The sequence below is a fragment of the Phoxinus phoxinus genome, assembly GCF_949152265.1.
Source record: "Phoxinus phoxinus genome assembly, chromosome: 11".
Taxonomy (NCBI): Eukaryota; Metazoa; Chordata; class Actinopteri; order Cypriniformes; family Leuciscidae; genus Phoxinus; species Phoxinus phoxinus.
This window is the reverse complement of record NC_136886.1, coordinates 7,117,062-7,135,480: the sequence shown is the minus strand read 5'-3', so window position 1 is coordinate 7,135,480 and position 18,419 is coordinate 7,117,062. Positions and strand designations below refer to the sequence as shown.

At 35.8% G+C, this 18,419-nt stretch overlaps 2 protein-coding genes across 4 annotated transcripts in view; both read right to left on the bottom strand.

Moving 5' to 3' along the window:
• The window catches only part of kcnb1 (potassium voltage-gated channel, Shab-related subfamily, member 1), a 62,192-nt gene that overhangs the window by 25,675 nt on the left and 18,098 nt on the right, over window positions 1-18,419 (bottom strand). The window contains exons 1-2 of one of the 3 annotated variants that reach the window (XM_079629614.1): window positions 2,143-2,395; window positions 1,445-1,499 (exon numbers count right to left, since the gene is read on the bottom strand). The exons of 1 other annotated variant lie outside the window; for it this stretch is intronic. The gene's annotated coding sequence lies outside the window, so the exon portion shown is untranslated. Of the gene's footprint in view, window positions 1-1,444; window positions 1,500-2,142; window positions 2,396-18,419 lie in introns of those variants that run through there. One more of the 3 variants, XM_079629615.1, reaches the window with a different exon arrangement.
• On the bottom strand, window positions 3,399-12,630 carry ptgis (prostaglandin I2 (prostacyclin) synthase). Its single transcript, XM_079628299.1, has 10 exons — window positions 12,385-12,630; window positions 12,128-12,251; window positions 11,215-11,390; window positions 10,560-10,706; window positions 9,510-9,634; window positions 9,183-9,364; window positions 6,769-6,907; window positions 6,182-6,363; window positions 4,583-4,734; window positions 3,399-3,674 (listed from the first exon to the last, which is right to left on the bottom strand). The coding sequence occupies exons 1-10, from the start codon at window positions 12,444-12,446 to the stop codon at window positions 3,530-3,532; spliced, it is 1,434 nt and encodes a 477-aa protein (XP_079484425.1). The 5' UTR covers window positions 12,447-12,630; the 3' UTR covers window positions 3,399-3,529.

The window sequence follows — 18,419 nt, the reverse complement described above, 5'->3', positions numbered from 1 at the left end:
AACAAATTACTAGCATGATTAGGCTATATTTTATTAAAAGTCTGACTGCTGAACGGGTTTAGGGAACCGAAAATCAGAGAGAGACGAAAAAAAAGTAGTTATATTTGCATGACTTTGGATTAACGGTTCCTGGACGCGCATGTATCGAATCTAGCGCCACTCTGGTGCCACAGTGTTGTTCGATTCTCGAACGAATGACTCTTATGACTCGGTTCTTTTTAGTGAATCAAAACCATGTAGGACCAGTGTAATCTGATTCTTGCAATAAACGTATTTTATGAGCCGGTTATTTTCATCGAATTAATAATAATATATCCACCTCATTTTTCAGGTAAGCGCGGGCGCTGCCATTTGTAGGCTAATTTTAATCTGTCGACTTCCGTTGTCATTCGCTTCCATTTATTTAAAAAAACAGCTCGTTGTGCTATTTGCTATTGCATGCAAACTGGTATTTCCCACCATATTAATTTAATATTGTCTTAATTATAAACACACTGGTTGTAAATAATTAAAATGTCCACACAAGTCTCCGGTTTCAATAGGCTACATGTGCACATTATATGACTGGTTAGTAGCGCAAACAGTTTTACAGTTTACTGCACTTGATCTATTCTTCTTGTTATTTCCCTGAAATCTCGCACATTCAAAGAAATCACCTACTTCCGCGTTGAAAAATAAGGTAACGTAGATAGCGCGACCAATAGGCTATATGGTTCGAATCCTAAACGAATGACTCAATTCGATTCTTTTCAGTGATTCAGTAGGCTAAGAGAGCACCAACAGTGTGGAGCCGGTTTTTTTTTTGTGAATCCAAACATACAGCTCGAGCATTTAGTGAACTGCATGTACTTTAAAAAGTGTGTGAAAAGTAGCCCATTTAAAATATCTGTGTAAGCCCACTTTTTTAAAGAACTGTGTTCAATTAATTTCTGCCCTGTTGGCATCTGAAATGATCTCGTATTTTGACAACAGACTATCGAGGGCAGTGAGTTCAATTCGAAGTTTTAAATATTAACGTTAGGCTACTAACTTTAAATGAATCTGAAGTAGCCTAGCCTACTAGAGAGTCGTTAACGGAACCGTTAAGGAAGCGGAATCGTTAAGATGAATCGATTCGCAATTATTCAATTCCTTACGAATCCCAAAGCCTTCGTCGCTGTCCACCGCCGTGGTGCTGAATCGTCTGCTGCTTTACTGAAGGCAGTTTTTGTCGAAGTTAAACGCCCTCTCGTCTCTATAAACTCACGAAGGATAACAAACATTTGAATACAAATATATTGGAACGCACGTGATCCACCTGTAATCTTTTGAAAGGAACATTTAATCATCATCATCATCATAGGCTGCGGTTTGAGAACTCCCCATATTCCTTATGCTGTGCAGTATTAAAAGACTCCATAAACTATTAAGTAAAAGACTTAAATGTTATAATTAATTTCCATACCTTGTAACTAAAGAGTTAAGTGTAACGTCGGCTGGAGCCCAACAGTAGCCTACATCTGCAGCAGCAACAACAACAGGCAAAATAGGAGGAAAACATGACATGATAGACGTTTTGTTTTAGCCTTTAGTAGCCTACACACTGCGAAGCTAATTAAAATGGATTTTAGTGAGCATCGCACATCTTTTCTTGAATAAAATGCTATTAGTTGCATAAGGCAGTCATCACATCAATGTGTCAATGCAGCGGCGCTTATGATATGATTTCATTGATCTCGTGCACTTGAAGAAAAAAGTGACGCTAAATACACAAAGCACATTATTCGGGACCAACAAAAGACATATTCAAAACATTTAGGCAATGTGCTATCATAAAGACATTAAATATAATCTAAACGTTGTAGGAGTGGCATCCAGCAGTATTGATCCTGCATCATACATAGAAAAAGATGCATCTTCAGACGTGTTAAAACAACATTATAACATAATTGCAGCTGTAGTTATTAGTAGGGCATGTTCAATTGCATAAAATGCAATTAAATAGTATTTATAAAAGGCGTATAGCTCATATACACAGCATGTCACACTTTTCCCATTAGATTTTCGGCAGAAATTTCCAATGTGATCAATAATACTTAAGCATACGGTAAACATATATAAAAACTGGGTAGACTGATAAATATCGGTAGAAAGAAAACCCACCTTAATTTGTGAAGACTTATTGCTGACAGCGGTGAGAAATTAAGCATTTAAATGGGCGAAAACGCAGGGAACGCCACGGTTTAAATAAGCCAGTACACAGCAGCTCGTTCATCTTCTCAAGACATACACATATCGCGCCGCTCGTGGAAAAAGATCAACAAGTCTTGGGGTGAATCCACACTGTTTTCGTTCACTGATGTCTAACATCTCTTGCGTGAAGGCGACAGCTGCTTTCCTTGCAGATGTCTGGCTCGCCGTAGTCTCGCCGCCCAATGGCAGAGAGACGACGCGCTTAACCCTTGCCACCCGGCACCAACAGGCTCTTGGAGCAGCTCCTTGTGAGTCGTTAAGAGGAACCTGCGTGAAAATGGCGCCTGGAGATAGGGCAATACCGAAAACTAGCCACTAACTAGTCTTATGCGTTAGGAAACGCATCAGCTTTTTGGGGCAGTGCTTAAGCAACCTATGAGTCAGCTCCTTTAATATGCGAGTTTGATTTAATATTTTACCAAGATGAAGCGCAGCAGCGGTAGCTACTAAGATGCTCTTGGGTCTCCAATCATTACATTCAAGAAGACCTTATATTGAATTTCAGCAAATAGAGCAAATTATCCATCCTAATTATTTTGAGGGTAAATATTAACCTTGATAACCTGTTGAGATTGACTTTTCTGTCTTTAAATTATAGTGCAAACATGATTTGTTACATGGATTTACTTTAAAAGATAGCAAGAACATGAGAAACAAGTCTTTTGTCTCAAAATAAATGTGATCAATACAGGGTTTTTCACTAGAAACCTATATCTGCTAAAAAAAAATTATATTATATTTTAGAACATACTATTAAATTAGATTTTTTTTTTTTGTTATTGCACATAATGGATCAATTTCCCAGCAAACAGTTGGTTCTTGTTGCTATTAAGTGTTTTAGGAGAGAAAAAAATATAAAATGGACCTAGTCAAAATACTGTATAGACAGATCAAAGCTTTAACTTTGTTGTATAACAAAGCAAGTATGCATTTTCCTAAATCTGACCATCATTCACTGTAGTAGCACATTTATTTCGGTTTGGCATCAGTTTGACCCTGACCAAAAAAAATGAAAAAAAAATGCAGAAAATAGAATAAAACATCTGCGAGGTGATTTAAAGCAGGTTATCAAAATTAAAATTGCATTAGAAAAGTGATATGGGGTGGGATATTTCTTCCGAAATGTAAGAATAGTAAATCCAAAAGACATCATAGAATGACTAAACCAGAGTTTAAAAAAAATACAATATTTATTATTGCAATAAGTATTCAAGACATTGTTAAAACATTGTTGTAAAAAAAGAATATCGTTATCTGTACAGTTTTAATGAGATTTGGCATATTAGCATTAGCACGGTCAAGATCTAATTCTGTAGCGAATCTCTAGATCTCCCGCTGGTTGAAGAATGCCAAAGCCATATCGGCTGGGGTCTACCAATGGCAGCGTTGCATTCTTGTTACAGAGCTCCAGATCAAATCGAGCCAAGATTGTGAACACAAGCCTAAAGGGATTGGAAAATTAGAAAATTATAACAGACACTTCAGCATTTAATAGGCAAAAGTTTATGGATGTACTTAGAGCAGGTGTTGATAAAACAAGGACTAAATGTGTGGCACAGTGAAATTTTGCTAATAATTTTGCGGATAAAAAAGATCCATTGATTATTGTCAATAGTCTAGTAATGTATAAAGCACCGTTCATACATAAGGCACTTTCAAACTAAACAGCATTCTGTTTGTCAACGCGATGAATCCAAGTAACTTGAACACAAGCAAACTTATTCTCCCTCACACGAAACTCCCCATCGTGTGGATCCCTATTGAAATGATTGGAAAATCTTGCACAGCAACAGTAAATGTGACTGCACTTTAAAGAGGACCTATTATGCCATTTTACAATGTCTTGATTTTGTTTTTGGAGTCAATATTAATAGATTTTCAGGGTTGAGTGTTAAAAAAAACATTCTTTTTCACATATTTTACATAGTTGCAACACCTATCTTCCCCTTCTGTCAGTAACACTCTGTTCAGTTTCTGTCTCTATGAAGCCCCTCCTTCAAAAAGATGACCGTTTTGTTGTGATTGGTTAAACTCATCGAGCATGTTTCGGAAATGCACTTTACCATCACCACAAGTTTCAACACACTACTAAGGCAACTCAACCAGGCCTCGCCCCCCTTTATTTGCGTATGTCTTGGGCAGGATTTATTTAAATGAGGAATATTGTGACGTGTACGGAAGACTAGTACAATCGAGAGAATAACTCCCTTTGGAGTGACTTTGTGCTTTGTAAATTTGCAGGCCTTTTTTAATGCTCTAACAGCAATATATTACACACTAAATAAAGTTGAAAATGTAAAAAAAACAGCATAGTGGGTCCTCTTTAAGTGTTGAATGCTTTTATACTCACTCTTTAATTGCACTAACTGCAAAATGCCGTCCTGGACACAGGTTGTCTTTGGTCCCCCAGGGCACGGAGGGATATTTCACCCTCACCCCTTCCTTAAAGAAGTCCTTCCTCTCTGTCCCATCTGCATTAAGGAAGCGGTCAAACTGGAACATCTGTTGCATTACGAGAAGACAGGCAGAGTTACAATTTTGATTATTGTGTCTTTGAGTGTAAAATGAATACAATGGTAAGACAACATTAAGATAGTCTTGATGAAACACTGTAAAGCAAGAAGCTGTGCTCATATGATATGTTTGTGAGACTTGTCCAATGTTTGCTTGCAGGAACAGCATCTTGTTGTGTTGTTAATCAATTTACTATTAATCAGTATGCTCAACATATAAGCTTGGATCAGATCTGTAGTTCACAGTGCCAACACACAGCACTACGGTGTGCAACGTCAGCATTTTGGCCTACAAAGTGGTGTGAGTGTCTGTTTCTCACAGATAGTCGGAGCAGCAGCAGTGTCTATAAACTGTGGCCCCCAACCCCCTATTTGTCTTTGTGCCAATGACAGCACTTGAATGGCTAATCCCAGATATTTGACTAGATTAGCCCTTTTGACCTGTGCAGAATGTAATCCAAGCTTGATCATCATAGTGGACGTCAATAAAGATAAATAGGTTTAGGTTATGACAATAAGTGAGGCGTGTTAATAAAGCAATACGCTATCCCTTATCTGCAAAAAAAAACAAAAAAAAACTTAGCATTGCATAGCAACATTAAACATCAAAAACATTTAAAACAGTCAGTTACGTCTAAAAAATAAGTTAACATTTTAGAAACGTTAAGTTGACATCTTGATCCTAAAGAAAGTACAGAATAAGATTAAATTAAATGTATATATATTTTAATAATTTAATAATTAATAATTTTGAATTATATTTTAATTTGAAATTAAATTATTTTTTTCTTGTTGGAGTTGCTATATGGTTGCAATGTTATTAAATTAATTAGTATATATATTTTTTTTATATTTTATTCCCTCCCCATTTTCTAATTGGTACGTAAAAACTCACCAACGGGATGTGGTTGATAGGTGTTCAATTCAATTCACATATATTCCTTTCATTTTATAACAGTTTCTTTATTTTTCATTTTCTGATTGGTACTTGCCCATGAAAAAGTCACCAACACGATGCAATGGTGTTGCTGTGTGATTGTTAAGGTGTTTGAGTTGTTTTTAACATGTTCCTATGTAGTTGTTAGAGTGTTGTGGGTGATTTCTATGGCATTGCTATTTGGTTGCTGGTGTACTCTGGCTTGCTCTGGGCCAAAAAATTTGAAAAAAGCCAACCACCAAGTCTCTATTATATATTCTAGATGTGGCTTGGTACCTTTATGCGAGTCTATGATAATGTTTAGGCTGTAAAATAAAGCAGTGTAAGCGCTTGAGTCTATTTCAAATGCACCTATTTTTGATAAAGTGAAAATCAATACACGTTTCAAATTTATCTCAAATCTCGCACAGATTTTCTACAGGTAATAAATGATTTCTCCCCTAAGTGAATCTCATCTGTCTGCCTGGTTGAGTTCAGGAAGTGGAATCTGAGAGTGCACCTCTGGCTGTTGGTGGATCTGCGGGTCCATTTGAGGGCTGATGAAGGGGAAAACGCACAGGCGATCGCCCCGTCGGAGTTGGTATTCTTGGCCATTGCTTAAATGAATCTTCTTATCTTGCACCACTTCTCTAGTGATTAGAGCAGCTGCAGTTAGACGCAGAGTCTCTCTAAGAACACTATCTGTCAAAACAAGAGACATTTAATTGTAATTAATTACATTGTAATTCCCATCTTGCAATATATAAGAACACGCACGCACACACACACACTTTTATGTTAGATAGTGACACCACTAATATTAAGCTGTAAAATATAAAATAAAAAATATAATTAAATACAAATATAGTGCTGTAAAATACACACATTTACAAACTTTTATGTTAGATAGTGACACCACTAATATATATATATATATATATTAATAAATAATAATGTATATATATATATATATATATATATAAATAATTAATAAATAAATACACACAAATTTTTATCCAGGATTCAATGGCAGAAATAGATGTGCATATACATAAGATTTTCTATATTTATTATAGGATGATAAACTATCTCACTGATGTGACCTACCAAACACTGGAGTGTTTTTCTGTCTCTCTTCTGGACGGAGGTGTTTTCCACCTTGGATTTCCTCTCTCACAGCCCTTAGCGCTTCAGGGTGGGTGAGTAAGCAGCCCAGTACCCAGAATGCAGCGGGGCCTGCGTTCCCCTGAGGACATAAACATACCTTAAATTACCAAGCACTAAAAAGGTTCTTCTGACACTGAATATTTTTTTACATGAAATGTCTGGCTTTACTTGATCTAAAGTAAACTTATTTATTTGCCTGAAAAACCAAGAGAGTCACCCGACACACTGACATGTCACAAGATTTATGACATTTTGATATAAATACACAGCAGGGTCTAACCTACAGCATATTGCTTGTCCATAAGCGGTTTTATATCAATACTTCTGTCAGTGTGTGCAGAGCAGTGCAGTTAAACCTGTCATACAACAATTGCTGTGGGTTCAGAGAGACTCCGCACTGACAGTCGAGGTCAATGAGGGATGAAGACTCTGAAACGGACTGTTAGGCGAATCTGTCGGTCAATAAACCTGACAAAGAAATGCTTTCTATGTGAGGACATTTCCATGTGATCATGTTACTTTAGAACAATCTGTTAAACAATGCAATACATCTCATTTTGAACTTGCACCGCATATAGGTTTTATATGAGTATCACATGCTGTGGTAAAGCCAGTATAGGTTGATTTGTGTTAGCTTGGGATTGGACATTATAAATAGCTAAGATACAGGGTGTACTCACACTAGTCAAACGAACCGCGCTTTGGTGGTCAAACGCACTCGGGCACGGTTCAAACTGGCTAGTGTGAGTACACCCTAAGAATGTATGTATGAAAAAAACTACATTACCATTCCTTTTGAACTACATTTAGATTTTTAACTGTTTTTGAAAGAAGTCTCTTATACTCACCAAGGCTGCATTTATTTGATCAAAAATACAGTAATATTGTGAAATAGTATTACAATTTGAAATAACTAATTCTATTTTAATACATTTTAAATTATAATTTATTCCTGCGATGGCAAAGCAGTCTTTGGTGTCACATGATCCTTCAGAAATCATTGTAATGCTAATTTGATTAATTATACTTTTTTTTAGGATTGTTTTTTAGGCAAATGTATTTGACATTTATTAGCATCTATTTGAAATGAATTTTTTTAGTAATACAGAAAAAGTATTTACTGCCCTAGTGCATTTGCTAGGGCATTGTTAGGTGGTTGCAACACCTAGGGTGTTGTGGGTAGTTTCTATGATAAAGACCCATTCACATCAAGGACGATAACTATAAAGATAAAGACATCATTTAAAAAAATTGTCTTAACGTAAAAGAATAGATGGGGTCCACACCACAACTATATTGATAATGGCATAGAGAAAATGTTAGGCCTTATTGCTTAGAAAAGTAATAGCACACCCTTCTCTTCAACAAGCCACATTACCTATTTGCAGTATCATTCATGTGCAAAACACAAACTATAGAGGATGGGTTGTGTGCCAAAGGTTAATAAATATGGGTAGGGGTTTGCCTAACCCTAAATATGAGAAATAGTATTAGCAAGCACCACAAAGTATGCAGTAAAGCTATTTCTCTTTAGTTATACTGCCCTCATGTGGTAACATTGGAGTAATGCGCATGATGGCTTTTACAATGTAAATCTATGCTCAAATTTAAAAAGGAATAGTTTGTCATTCTAAACCCATCTGACATTTTTTTAATTGTTGGGTGAACTAATCGTTTAATTTTGCCTCAAGGTGGACTAAATATTTAGATATTTTATACTGCCAAGCTTGAATAAAAGTTATCTAACATGCACGTAATAATTCTGTCAAACTTAGGGAAGCATGAACACCTCCTTTGCATAATTCCCTTCAGTCACAATAGAATCATTCAGCAAATGTGGTTTGGCCTCGGGGTGTAGCGTTTCAGGTGTGCTTTGGGCAGCTTGTCAAATTTTGTGTTTGTGTACTCTGGAAGTGGCAGGAACTCAAGTGAAATCACACACTTGAGCATTCCACAGGTAACAGGCTCTTTGGTTTGCAGTAAGATCACAACAAGTGCAAAACCGCCCACCCCTGTGGCAACTTCAAGGTGTTAGTATATCACCACTATGTAGTTATGAATGATTATGAATGATATAGTTCAAAAAGGAATAGTTCATCATAAAGTTCATGACGATGAACTACTACTTTACCCAATAGTTCATGTTACTCCAACCCTGTATTTTTCTAAGTAAAATATAAAAGGCCAAACTCAAAAAAGTTTGATAAGTTTCATAAACATAGAAACTTTTGAACGACAGTGAATGTTTACTATTACATAATGTGTTCTTGTAACTATTTTGCAATGCATTTGGATTATATGCCAGTATGTGTTGTGAAAGGACAACTAAGTGATACAGACAGGGAGAAACTCACCTGTGTGACCCATAGCTGAAGCAACATTGCTCTCCTCTGAGTCTCAGTATCAATGCCTTCATCCTGAAGATGCTGTACATAGTTTTCCAACCACGACTGGTCTTTTGGTTTTCCATCGAAACATTGTGGAGTCAGACATTTCCACAGTTTTTCTCGTGCTGAGTTTGCAATTTGTTTCTCCGCTAATGAATGCATAAAAAAACACACACAAAAAACGGTTAGTTATGTAATTATCATCTAATGAAAAATTTATTTACAAAGAAAAAAATATGTAAGAATGAACATCTGTTTTTCTTACCAATTTCTTTCAAAGGAAACCTGCATTACCTTTGTTTACAGTAGTTCGAGCCAGTTTAGGCAAAAGCTTGTCAAACCGGCGAAACTCCTCGTAAACTTCTGTTAGTGTTGCGCTATTGTTCTTCTCTACTCCGAACACAGAGAGATAGCCAGTCCTGCAGAGAGAAAAAAGACAGGAAAAAATGAGAGGTATGAGGATATACAGCATAAAAATAAAAACTAGAGAGCCAATTAAATGGACCTTAATCGTTTTGCACTACCCGGTTTTTCGAGACTGTTAAAACCACATTTCAGCATTTGATTGATCACCATTGTCACAAAATGCCACGTTTTACTCCATGACTTAAAGGCATACATGAAATAATCAAGCTGCACCTTGTGGAGGCATGACAGTCTTATCTGTACAATAGTAAATGATAATTATTGTGCCAGCTTTTGGGTGGGACAGTTTCTGCTAGTTGATGGGCACAGAATGATTACCAAATCAAGTACCGTATTTAGCAAAGCAGTGTGCAAGTAAAACAGTTTTCACAATGACAATGCAATGGATCTGTTGTGGATCTTACAGCTTTATACAGAAAATAAAACGAGTTTACAAAAATAAGCACTTGCTATAATAATGAGCATAAATATGGTTATCAGGGCCATTGAGATTTACTACAAACTTAATCATCAAGTTTAAGTTTTAGAGTGTATTTTCAACACGCTTCCTGCTGAGTTCAGCTTTCTAAGTGTGACAAAAATATTAACTCTACTTGCAGCTGTGGTTCTGCTATATATAACCTGCTGATAATTTCACATGGCTTGTGGTGTGTTTTTGCAGTTAAAAATGCAAAAAGCAGGTCAATGGAATATTTTTATTTATTTAAAATTCAACTTCTGTTAACTTGAGCGATATGTTTTTAGAACACCGTGATGCAAAAGATGCGGGCATCATGTTTAAAGACGTCCATCTAGTTCGTGTTTACATTATAAAACAATGGAAAAGATGCATAGAACAATGGAAAAACGTGTTCCGCGTGAACGGCCCCTTATAGTCTTAAGGGGTTTCTAATATGTTAATTTTAGAGGTTGACATACTTGAAGAGCAAGCTGTAGCAAAAATTAAAGAGTCCATCTTTTTTCCACTCAGATTTCTTAAGGTCCATTTCTGAAGAGTCCATGAGCAGGTGGAGGTTGTTCTGCATTGAGCTGCAGAGTTGGGTCAAAGCGGGCCCCTGAAAATGCCTAGTCAAATACACACAAACACATGCTGTATATGTATATGGTTCAAATTAATTTATGTTTCAGCTTTGATATTTTTAATGTGATCAAACAATCTATTTAGCATCTTTAGTTTGACACTTTAGTTTGATTTTTACAATTTAAATATATTTCTGTCATGACAACTCTCTGAATGTTTGGCATGGCAATGGATATGACAATATGTTTTGTCTTGGCAGAGTAGATCTGTTATGCTACATACATGAATTACCCGTAGCAGATCTATACAGGTGGAGCTGGGGAAGGTGGAGGGGTTTTAAAAGCGCGTTGCAAACTACTACAGCAGACACTGACCAAGTATTTGAAAGTTTAGCAGCAAGCTCATTGGCTACTGATACAGCAGGAACCAATCAGCTGTGCCCTATTGAAAACGATGCTTCCACCATTCTAGAGTTTCATGACAGAACTTTGTATTTAAAGCAAATTCTCAAGATGACATTAGTTCAGAAAGAGTGACTTATCAGAAACCTACTTCTCTGCTCTTTTCTTCTCATATTCAGGGTTGTGATTGGGCAGATTTAGGCTGAATATTCTCTTCATTAGGATCTGAGCATAGCCAGTCTGGTCAAGCGTGATCACATCTGACAGGACTTCATCATAGCAGTTAGAGTCCAGCAGAACAGTGATGTATTTTCCTGCTGCACGCACCTAGTTCACATTAGATCAGTGTTAGTGCTAAATATGAAAGTTAGTTGGCACAGGAAATGTTATGAAACAGAACAAGATTGTTATCTTAAAACCACTAATACATAGCCTATGTAAAATCTAGATTAGAAACCAGCCATCTATAGTTTATGTGTAAAATACATACTCTTTGAAAAAGTTACATTTGTGTAAATAAGGCGAATTATTAGCCTATATTTGCTACAAAAATGTCTAGTTATTTGAACCTTACATTTCAGAATTAAGATTCTGCAAACCCATATGATTTCATTAGCCACATGACACATTGCATTTGTAAAGTGTATAATAAGAAGCTGTAATTGTATATCTTAGTTTTTTGGGTGGCATTTTTAGATATAAAGTCGCAAGTATGTCAAAGTCAGCAAGAAAGACCCTGTGTGTCCATGTATATAATGTAGACTACATGTAAACTGGATTTTAAGGTAGTTGATTGGAAATGTAAAGCAATCTCACATGCTTTAGCTTACTTAAACTGTTAAAAAACAGCATTGTTCTAATTTGACCTTTGATCAGTTGAGAAACTACATTAAATATTTGATTTGTAACTATTTCAATGAACTTAAAAAAATGCTAAAACTGAGACAAATGCTAACCAGTATTCCCTGTTATTCGCCAGCTACACATTAACGGAACAAACGCCCCTTATGATAGACTGCTGGTGTTATTTTACTGTATGAAAATATGACCTAACAAGAACTCACTGTAAAAATGTCTCCGTGCTTCTGCTTCATCCGAGTCAGGAATTTAGCAGCATCTTTTCCAAACTCAAGCGCGTGACCAAGCCAAGGAATCATTCCTTTATCAAGAGGAGGTTCATTTCGTCGTCTGCAAAAACGACATGTTTAGTTCGTAATTGTATGAGATGTGTATTTTAAAAAAAAAAGAGAAAAAAAGTTGAATTCCCTTTGAAAGTATCGTTCGTTAGACTCGAGAGGTGGTCTGTCTGGACTCGACTCACCTTGTGCGTCTCGCGTACAAAAACAGAACGAGTCCCAGCAGGAGAAGCGCAGTCCACATCATGATGACGAGTGTGCCTGATCTACTGCACTGTGCTTTCCAGAAGTTAAATACTCAACTGAAACCAATAACATACGTCACATCTCATTACGAAATTCACGGTCGAAGCGGTGGGCGTGTGAATGTATGAATATGACTTAACCTGACGATAACATCTACTGTCTTTCAAGAAAGTCTCAGTGGAAACAATAACATGACTGTTCGTCACGATGATTAGCGATGAAGCAGACCAATACCTATTTAAAGTTATCATAAACACGATTTCATCAGATTGCGAATTATGCAACGAGCTTTGAGTTGACAGCTAAGGATGTTTCTGTCGGTGTTCATCTCACATTTGTTTTCCCGCCTATACGTCGTTATTCGTTCATATTTAGACTTTAGGTGATACACAATCAATGTATCACCAATGTATACACAACAATAGGAATATTAAAATGGCACATAGTAACATATGGTAGCCTAGGCTAGGCTACATGTTTTGCCAAATGTATAGTCTTAGCTATTACAAATGTAGGATTGCCCAAAACCATTTCAAGCTCAAGAAGTCTAAAATGCAGAAGTCACACAAATATTTCGCAACAATTCCTTCTCAGCAAACGAATCATCATGAAATGGCATGTCAAACAAAACAAAACAAAACCATCCACATAATTTTCTTGATTTATTGACAGACACTATATATAGTAGGCCTATAGGCCTAGTCTATACATGTGTATAAGAAGATGATGAGAATGATCAGACTTAGTGAATATGGGAAATCTTTTGACATGAATCATGTTAGGTGTATCTTTTATTGTCCAGCCATAGTCAGAGATTAAGGGTGTGTTTGCTGTCCTTGTGTTCTATCTATTGATGACGAAGTTCATCATTGTAGATGTGTATGCTAAATGACAGGTGGGGCATTTTAATGATTCAACTGGATCGGTCTTTATAAAATGTAAGAAGGGATCTGTTATACTCAATTTGCTTAATGGGTAGCCTAACTAATACAACCGTCAAGTAACAATAACAGTTTTTCATGATAATTAATAATAATAACAATTATTATAATATAATTATTATAATATTGTGTGTGTGTTACGATAGGTGAACTCAAAAACAAAGAAGAGCTGGATCCAAATGCTGTGAGTTTAATAATAAAATAAACATAACAACAAATCCAGAATAGAGAGCCAGGGAACAAAATGAGTGCACCAAACATAACATCCATGTAGGAAAAGACGCAACAAGGAACACACACACAAACAAAACCATTGGGTTTTAAAACACAAGGGGTAATTGCCAAACAAGACACACCTGTGACCAATCAAATAACTTATCAACAAGACAAACTACAAAGAACTACAAAACATGGCGCAGAACTGGACAAAACAACAAACAAATTACAAATATAGGCCTATGCAAAAAATAATATATTATAAATATTAATAAAACAAAGAAACGATAAATATAAATTCAAATTTAGAGAGAAAAAAAAAACGATCAAAATGACAGTTTTAAATCTAAGACAAATGCTTGTCAATTTCTGCCCGTCACATCTAGGCTAAAGCAAGAGGCTAAATTCTTTACCAAGCGTATTTGTACAAAGCTCATTGTCAGTGAAATCCAAAGCTTTTACTTGAGGAGTATGCCTATTCAATTTCCAAGTCTTTAGAACAGAATGACTACAGTCAGATGATAAACTGTTAAAAAAAGCATTGCAGCATTAAACAGTCCATAAGGTGGCGACTGAGTCACACTGATAGGCTACTGAGCTTCTATTCCAATGTTCTGCTATGCCAATTCTCCGCATGTTAGGCCTATGTAATTTGAAAATGTGTGTTAGAAATAATTATATTGTGCTAGTTACATTACAGGAAGAAAGAATGAACTTTGTGGTGATTTTTCAATAAGCCGACCTATTAGGCTACCCAATTGTAATAGGTATTGAAGAATGCAATTTTAACTCTTTCCCCACCAGCGTTTTTTTTTTTTAATTGCCATGCAGCCACCGCCAGCAATGTTAATCTTTTTCTCTAAATTCCATGGCCCCCATAATATTTGTTGTATGAATAACATGCAATAGGCTATATCAAAAGAAAAAACAGAGCATCTGCTTTTAAACAACAGCAACAAATAAACGTTATAGCCTATTCTAGCTTCATGCATTCTTTTTTTTTATAAACACTTGAATATGGGTAAGTTTCACAAAAACTACAACAACAACAACAACAACAACACTGTTCATTTCATAAGGAATGCTTTTATCGCTTGTTTCTGCTCCTTTTTAACACTTGTTTTGATTGGAGATTCTCCACTCTTTCAAAAGTTGTGTAATAGCGCCCCCCTAATTAATTAATTACATGCCATTTAGCAACAATCCAGCTTTTATTATTATGATATTCTAATATCGATCTTGCTGGAAAGTGCAAGGCATACCTGCCACCAAGCGAATGCACAGAGTAACGTTACAATTAACATAACTTTCAACACACTCGTTTGTATTTTAGTATGATTTTTTTTTGACCAAGTAAAACAGCGCTGCGTTACTCCACAATTAATTAGGCCTAGTAATTCAAGACTTGTAGGCGACTGTTTCATTAGAATTAAATAAAATGAAGTGAATTTAAGCAATCAAATGTAACTGTAACAAAGTTCAAGTTCATGCAAGTTGGGACGTTAAACGTATAACTTTAAACATAAAATAAACAAACTACAAAATGAAAGGAGTGGCAGTGCCCGACTGCAGCATATTAGCATAATAAAAACAGCAATGTAAAATGCTTCCAACTCCCATTCACGCCATCATCAAGCTATGCCTTTGTTATTGTTTTGAATAAGCGACCTCTAGCGCCGAAACTTACATACCGTGCCTTTAAAGAGTAATTTCATCCGACATATTAGACATATTTTCATATTGACTCCCCAAGTCCCAAAAGGAAAGCCGTCGGTAATGAAACAAATAAATCCTTATTCAAATGTCTAAGTTCAAATATTTAATCAGGTTACACCATTATATTTATTCCCATGAATGCCTGCTCACATTATGAAAGTCTTGATGGGATATTGCTCAATATTTCACACTTAATTCTATGCCTTTTCTCCGCTTGCCTGCCAGACAAGTCTGATAAGATTTGTGACAGGGCTTACGTACCCAAAATGATCAGGCCACCCATGCAACAATGGACTGCAATGTTTTCTGATCCCAGCAGTTCAAAGGCCACACAAACTAATGAGGCATTATCCACAGGGGTGGACTAATCGATGTGACAAAAGCATCGTTTGACTGCCGTGATCTCTCTAAAGAAAAAAATATATTTCACGGTGAATAAGCAGAAGAAAGCTGAAACCTTGGCACCACTCATGATATTCACTACTTAATGTCTATATCTATAATGTCTCTATTCAGTGGGCTCAAAAAGAATTTGTCCACACTTTGACCAAATTTTAAATATGAATGCCACTGCACAAATACTAACCTAAGTTTAAGGAAGGTTTGAAAAGTTTTGACATGCGCCAAATTATGTTTACTGACACGAGCGCAAATGCTTTTACTCCAGAGAGTTAGAATCTGAAAAGATATTCTCAGAAAACACTCATGCAGTTAAACAATTAAGTACTTAAACACTTCTACTACTTTACACACTTCTAGTGTTTCTGCAGAACACTACAGAAGACAAATGATGATATATTTTCCCAATTGGATTTGAAATCAAATCCAAAATAGCAAATGAGAATGTGAAAGTGACACTTAAACCTTCAGCAACTGGGTAATATATATTATCCCCTTGAAAAAACGTAAAAAAACGAATGATTGAATTTCGCTGTTTAACTTGCTGTAATTAATTTGCAGTTTGTTTCCTTGTATTTTTTTCCTAGGAGGTAACAGAAAGGAAGACAATCAATTGAATTTAAGGTATTTCAGAAAAACTTGACTATTATCTTAAACATCTAAATAAACTAGTTCAAAAGACAAGACCTGACTTGTTTGCATTGTGGCCACATAGAAGTTCCAGTTTTTCAGTTATTCAAATGTCCTCTCAACTTTCCACTGAAGAATTTCCACATCCTCGACAAGCTAGATATGCATCTCGTGGACAAGGAACTCATTTATATTAGTCACAACTGTAACATTCAATGGTAAGGCATTTATATTTAAAATACAGATAGGTAAATATTTTACTCTTCTCCAGGCTCAGTATATCACTGATAAACATGGTAAATCATCTGTTATTGTCTATTGCCAAATCATTGAGTTCACAGAACTAATAGATCATACCATGACAGTTTTATGCAATTTAGTCCATTTTAAAATATGTATATTATCTTTATATATAATTTAAATCTTTTTTTTATAATCATATAATCTATCTTTTTTTTAAATATCCTTCTTTCAAAATATATTTTATTTAAAATAAAATCAACAAATGTAACTTTTCCCCCCATTGTTTATTTATTACAAATTTGCAAAAGGCTTTATATAGATTGTGCCTCTCTTTATATCTAGACTTTTATCCCAGACCAGACTTTTATGTAAACAAAGAGTGAAAATTACTCAATAAATAATTTTTACACCAAGACTTAGTTTTGCCACCTATAGTGAGGTTTTATCAAAAGGTACATACATGCATATACTTGCTTGCCAAAGTTGGCCATTTTATAAAAAAAAGAAGAAGACATTTCTCTTGTGATGCATGTCGTATAACCGCTGTTGGACACTGTTAGTAGACAAATAAAGAAACTAGTGCAAACGGTTTGTTTGAGGAGAGTTCTAAAAACCCATAGGATCAAAAGTACGATACAAAACACTCTTATCATACTATATACTGTAACTCATTACTGCAGCACGGATACTCAATTTTACTGTCTTACTGTGAGGCAGATACTAGAGGCTTCAATATGCAGCTTGAAAATTAAAAACATAATTAGTTTCACCATATTGTGCCCTGAAATCAGCATGCAGACAATGAAGCAATCAAATCATTTACTTCTAAAACCGATGATAGCGAATTATGTAAATACAACAAATTGCATAAGAGCATCCACCACATGTTCACACTTGAACACATAGGCTTCATCGGACATGAAAGAACATTTCCTCATTAGCTCTAGGCTTCCCGAGGATAAAAGAATTGGGAGAGAGCTGGTCTTTTAATCCTGCTAATTGAATCAGTTGACAAAAGAAATGGTGGGGAAAGTTTGACCTGACAGATTCTGTAAGAGAACTTGAGTGCCCCCTTTTACCCCAAAAGGGGTTAAGATGGCTGTAAGCTAAGCCAATATTGTTGACTGACTGTGTGTGTATTTAAAAAAAAAAAAATGCATCATAGGAATAGTTTAAAATTATTCTCTTGGTTAGCACACTAATGTTTCCATGATAATAAGCTCCTTTGTACATCACACAGAAGCAGAACCATCTTCCCTCAGTTCCTGTATTGTTTGGCCAAAGTTCACATTCTTCTATCAGTCTGAATATCCAGCAAGCTGAGAGCTTTGAGTCACTCCTTATTGCCAGCAAGGGATGATGGGTGGAAAAGAAGAAGTGTAAAACGTAGAATGCACAAATGCCGTATTCCTTTTCAGAGTGTCCTGCCGATATAATGCGATAATTCCTCTTTTTCAGACATCTGGTTCCATTTCTGAACATTTTGACCAGTTATTACTCACCCAGCAGTTCAAATTACCACAGCTTGCATGTTAACCGTTCGCTCTCCATAAGCAATAGCAGCTTATTCTCCTCACTCTCAAAAAAACAAAATGTACAACGGTGGTGGTACCTTTTCAAAAGATACACCTTTGTGCCTAAAGAGTGCATATATTAGTCCCTCAAAGGTACATATTGGTACCAAAAGTGTACATATTAGTACCCAAATGGTACATATTAGAACCCTTTTGAAGGGTACTGTCCCAGTGACAGCTTTTGTACCTTTTTTTTCCTGAGACTGCTGTTGGATATTTTTCATTTGATAAAATCAATAATAAGCTCAAAACACA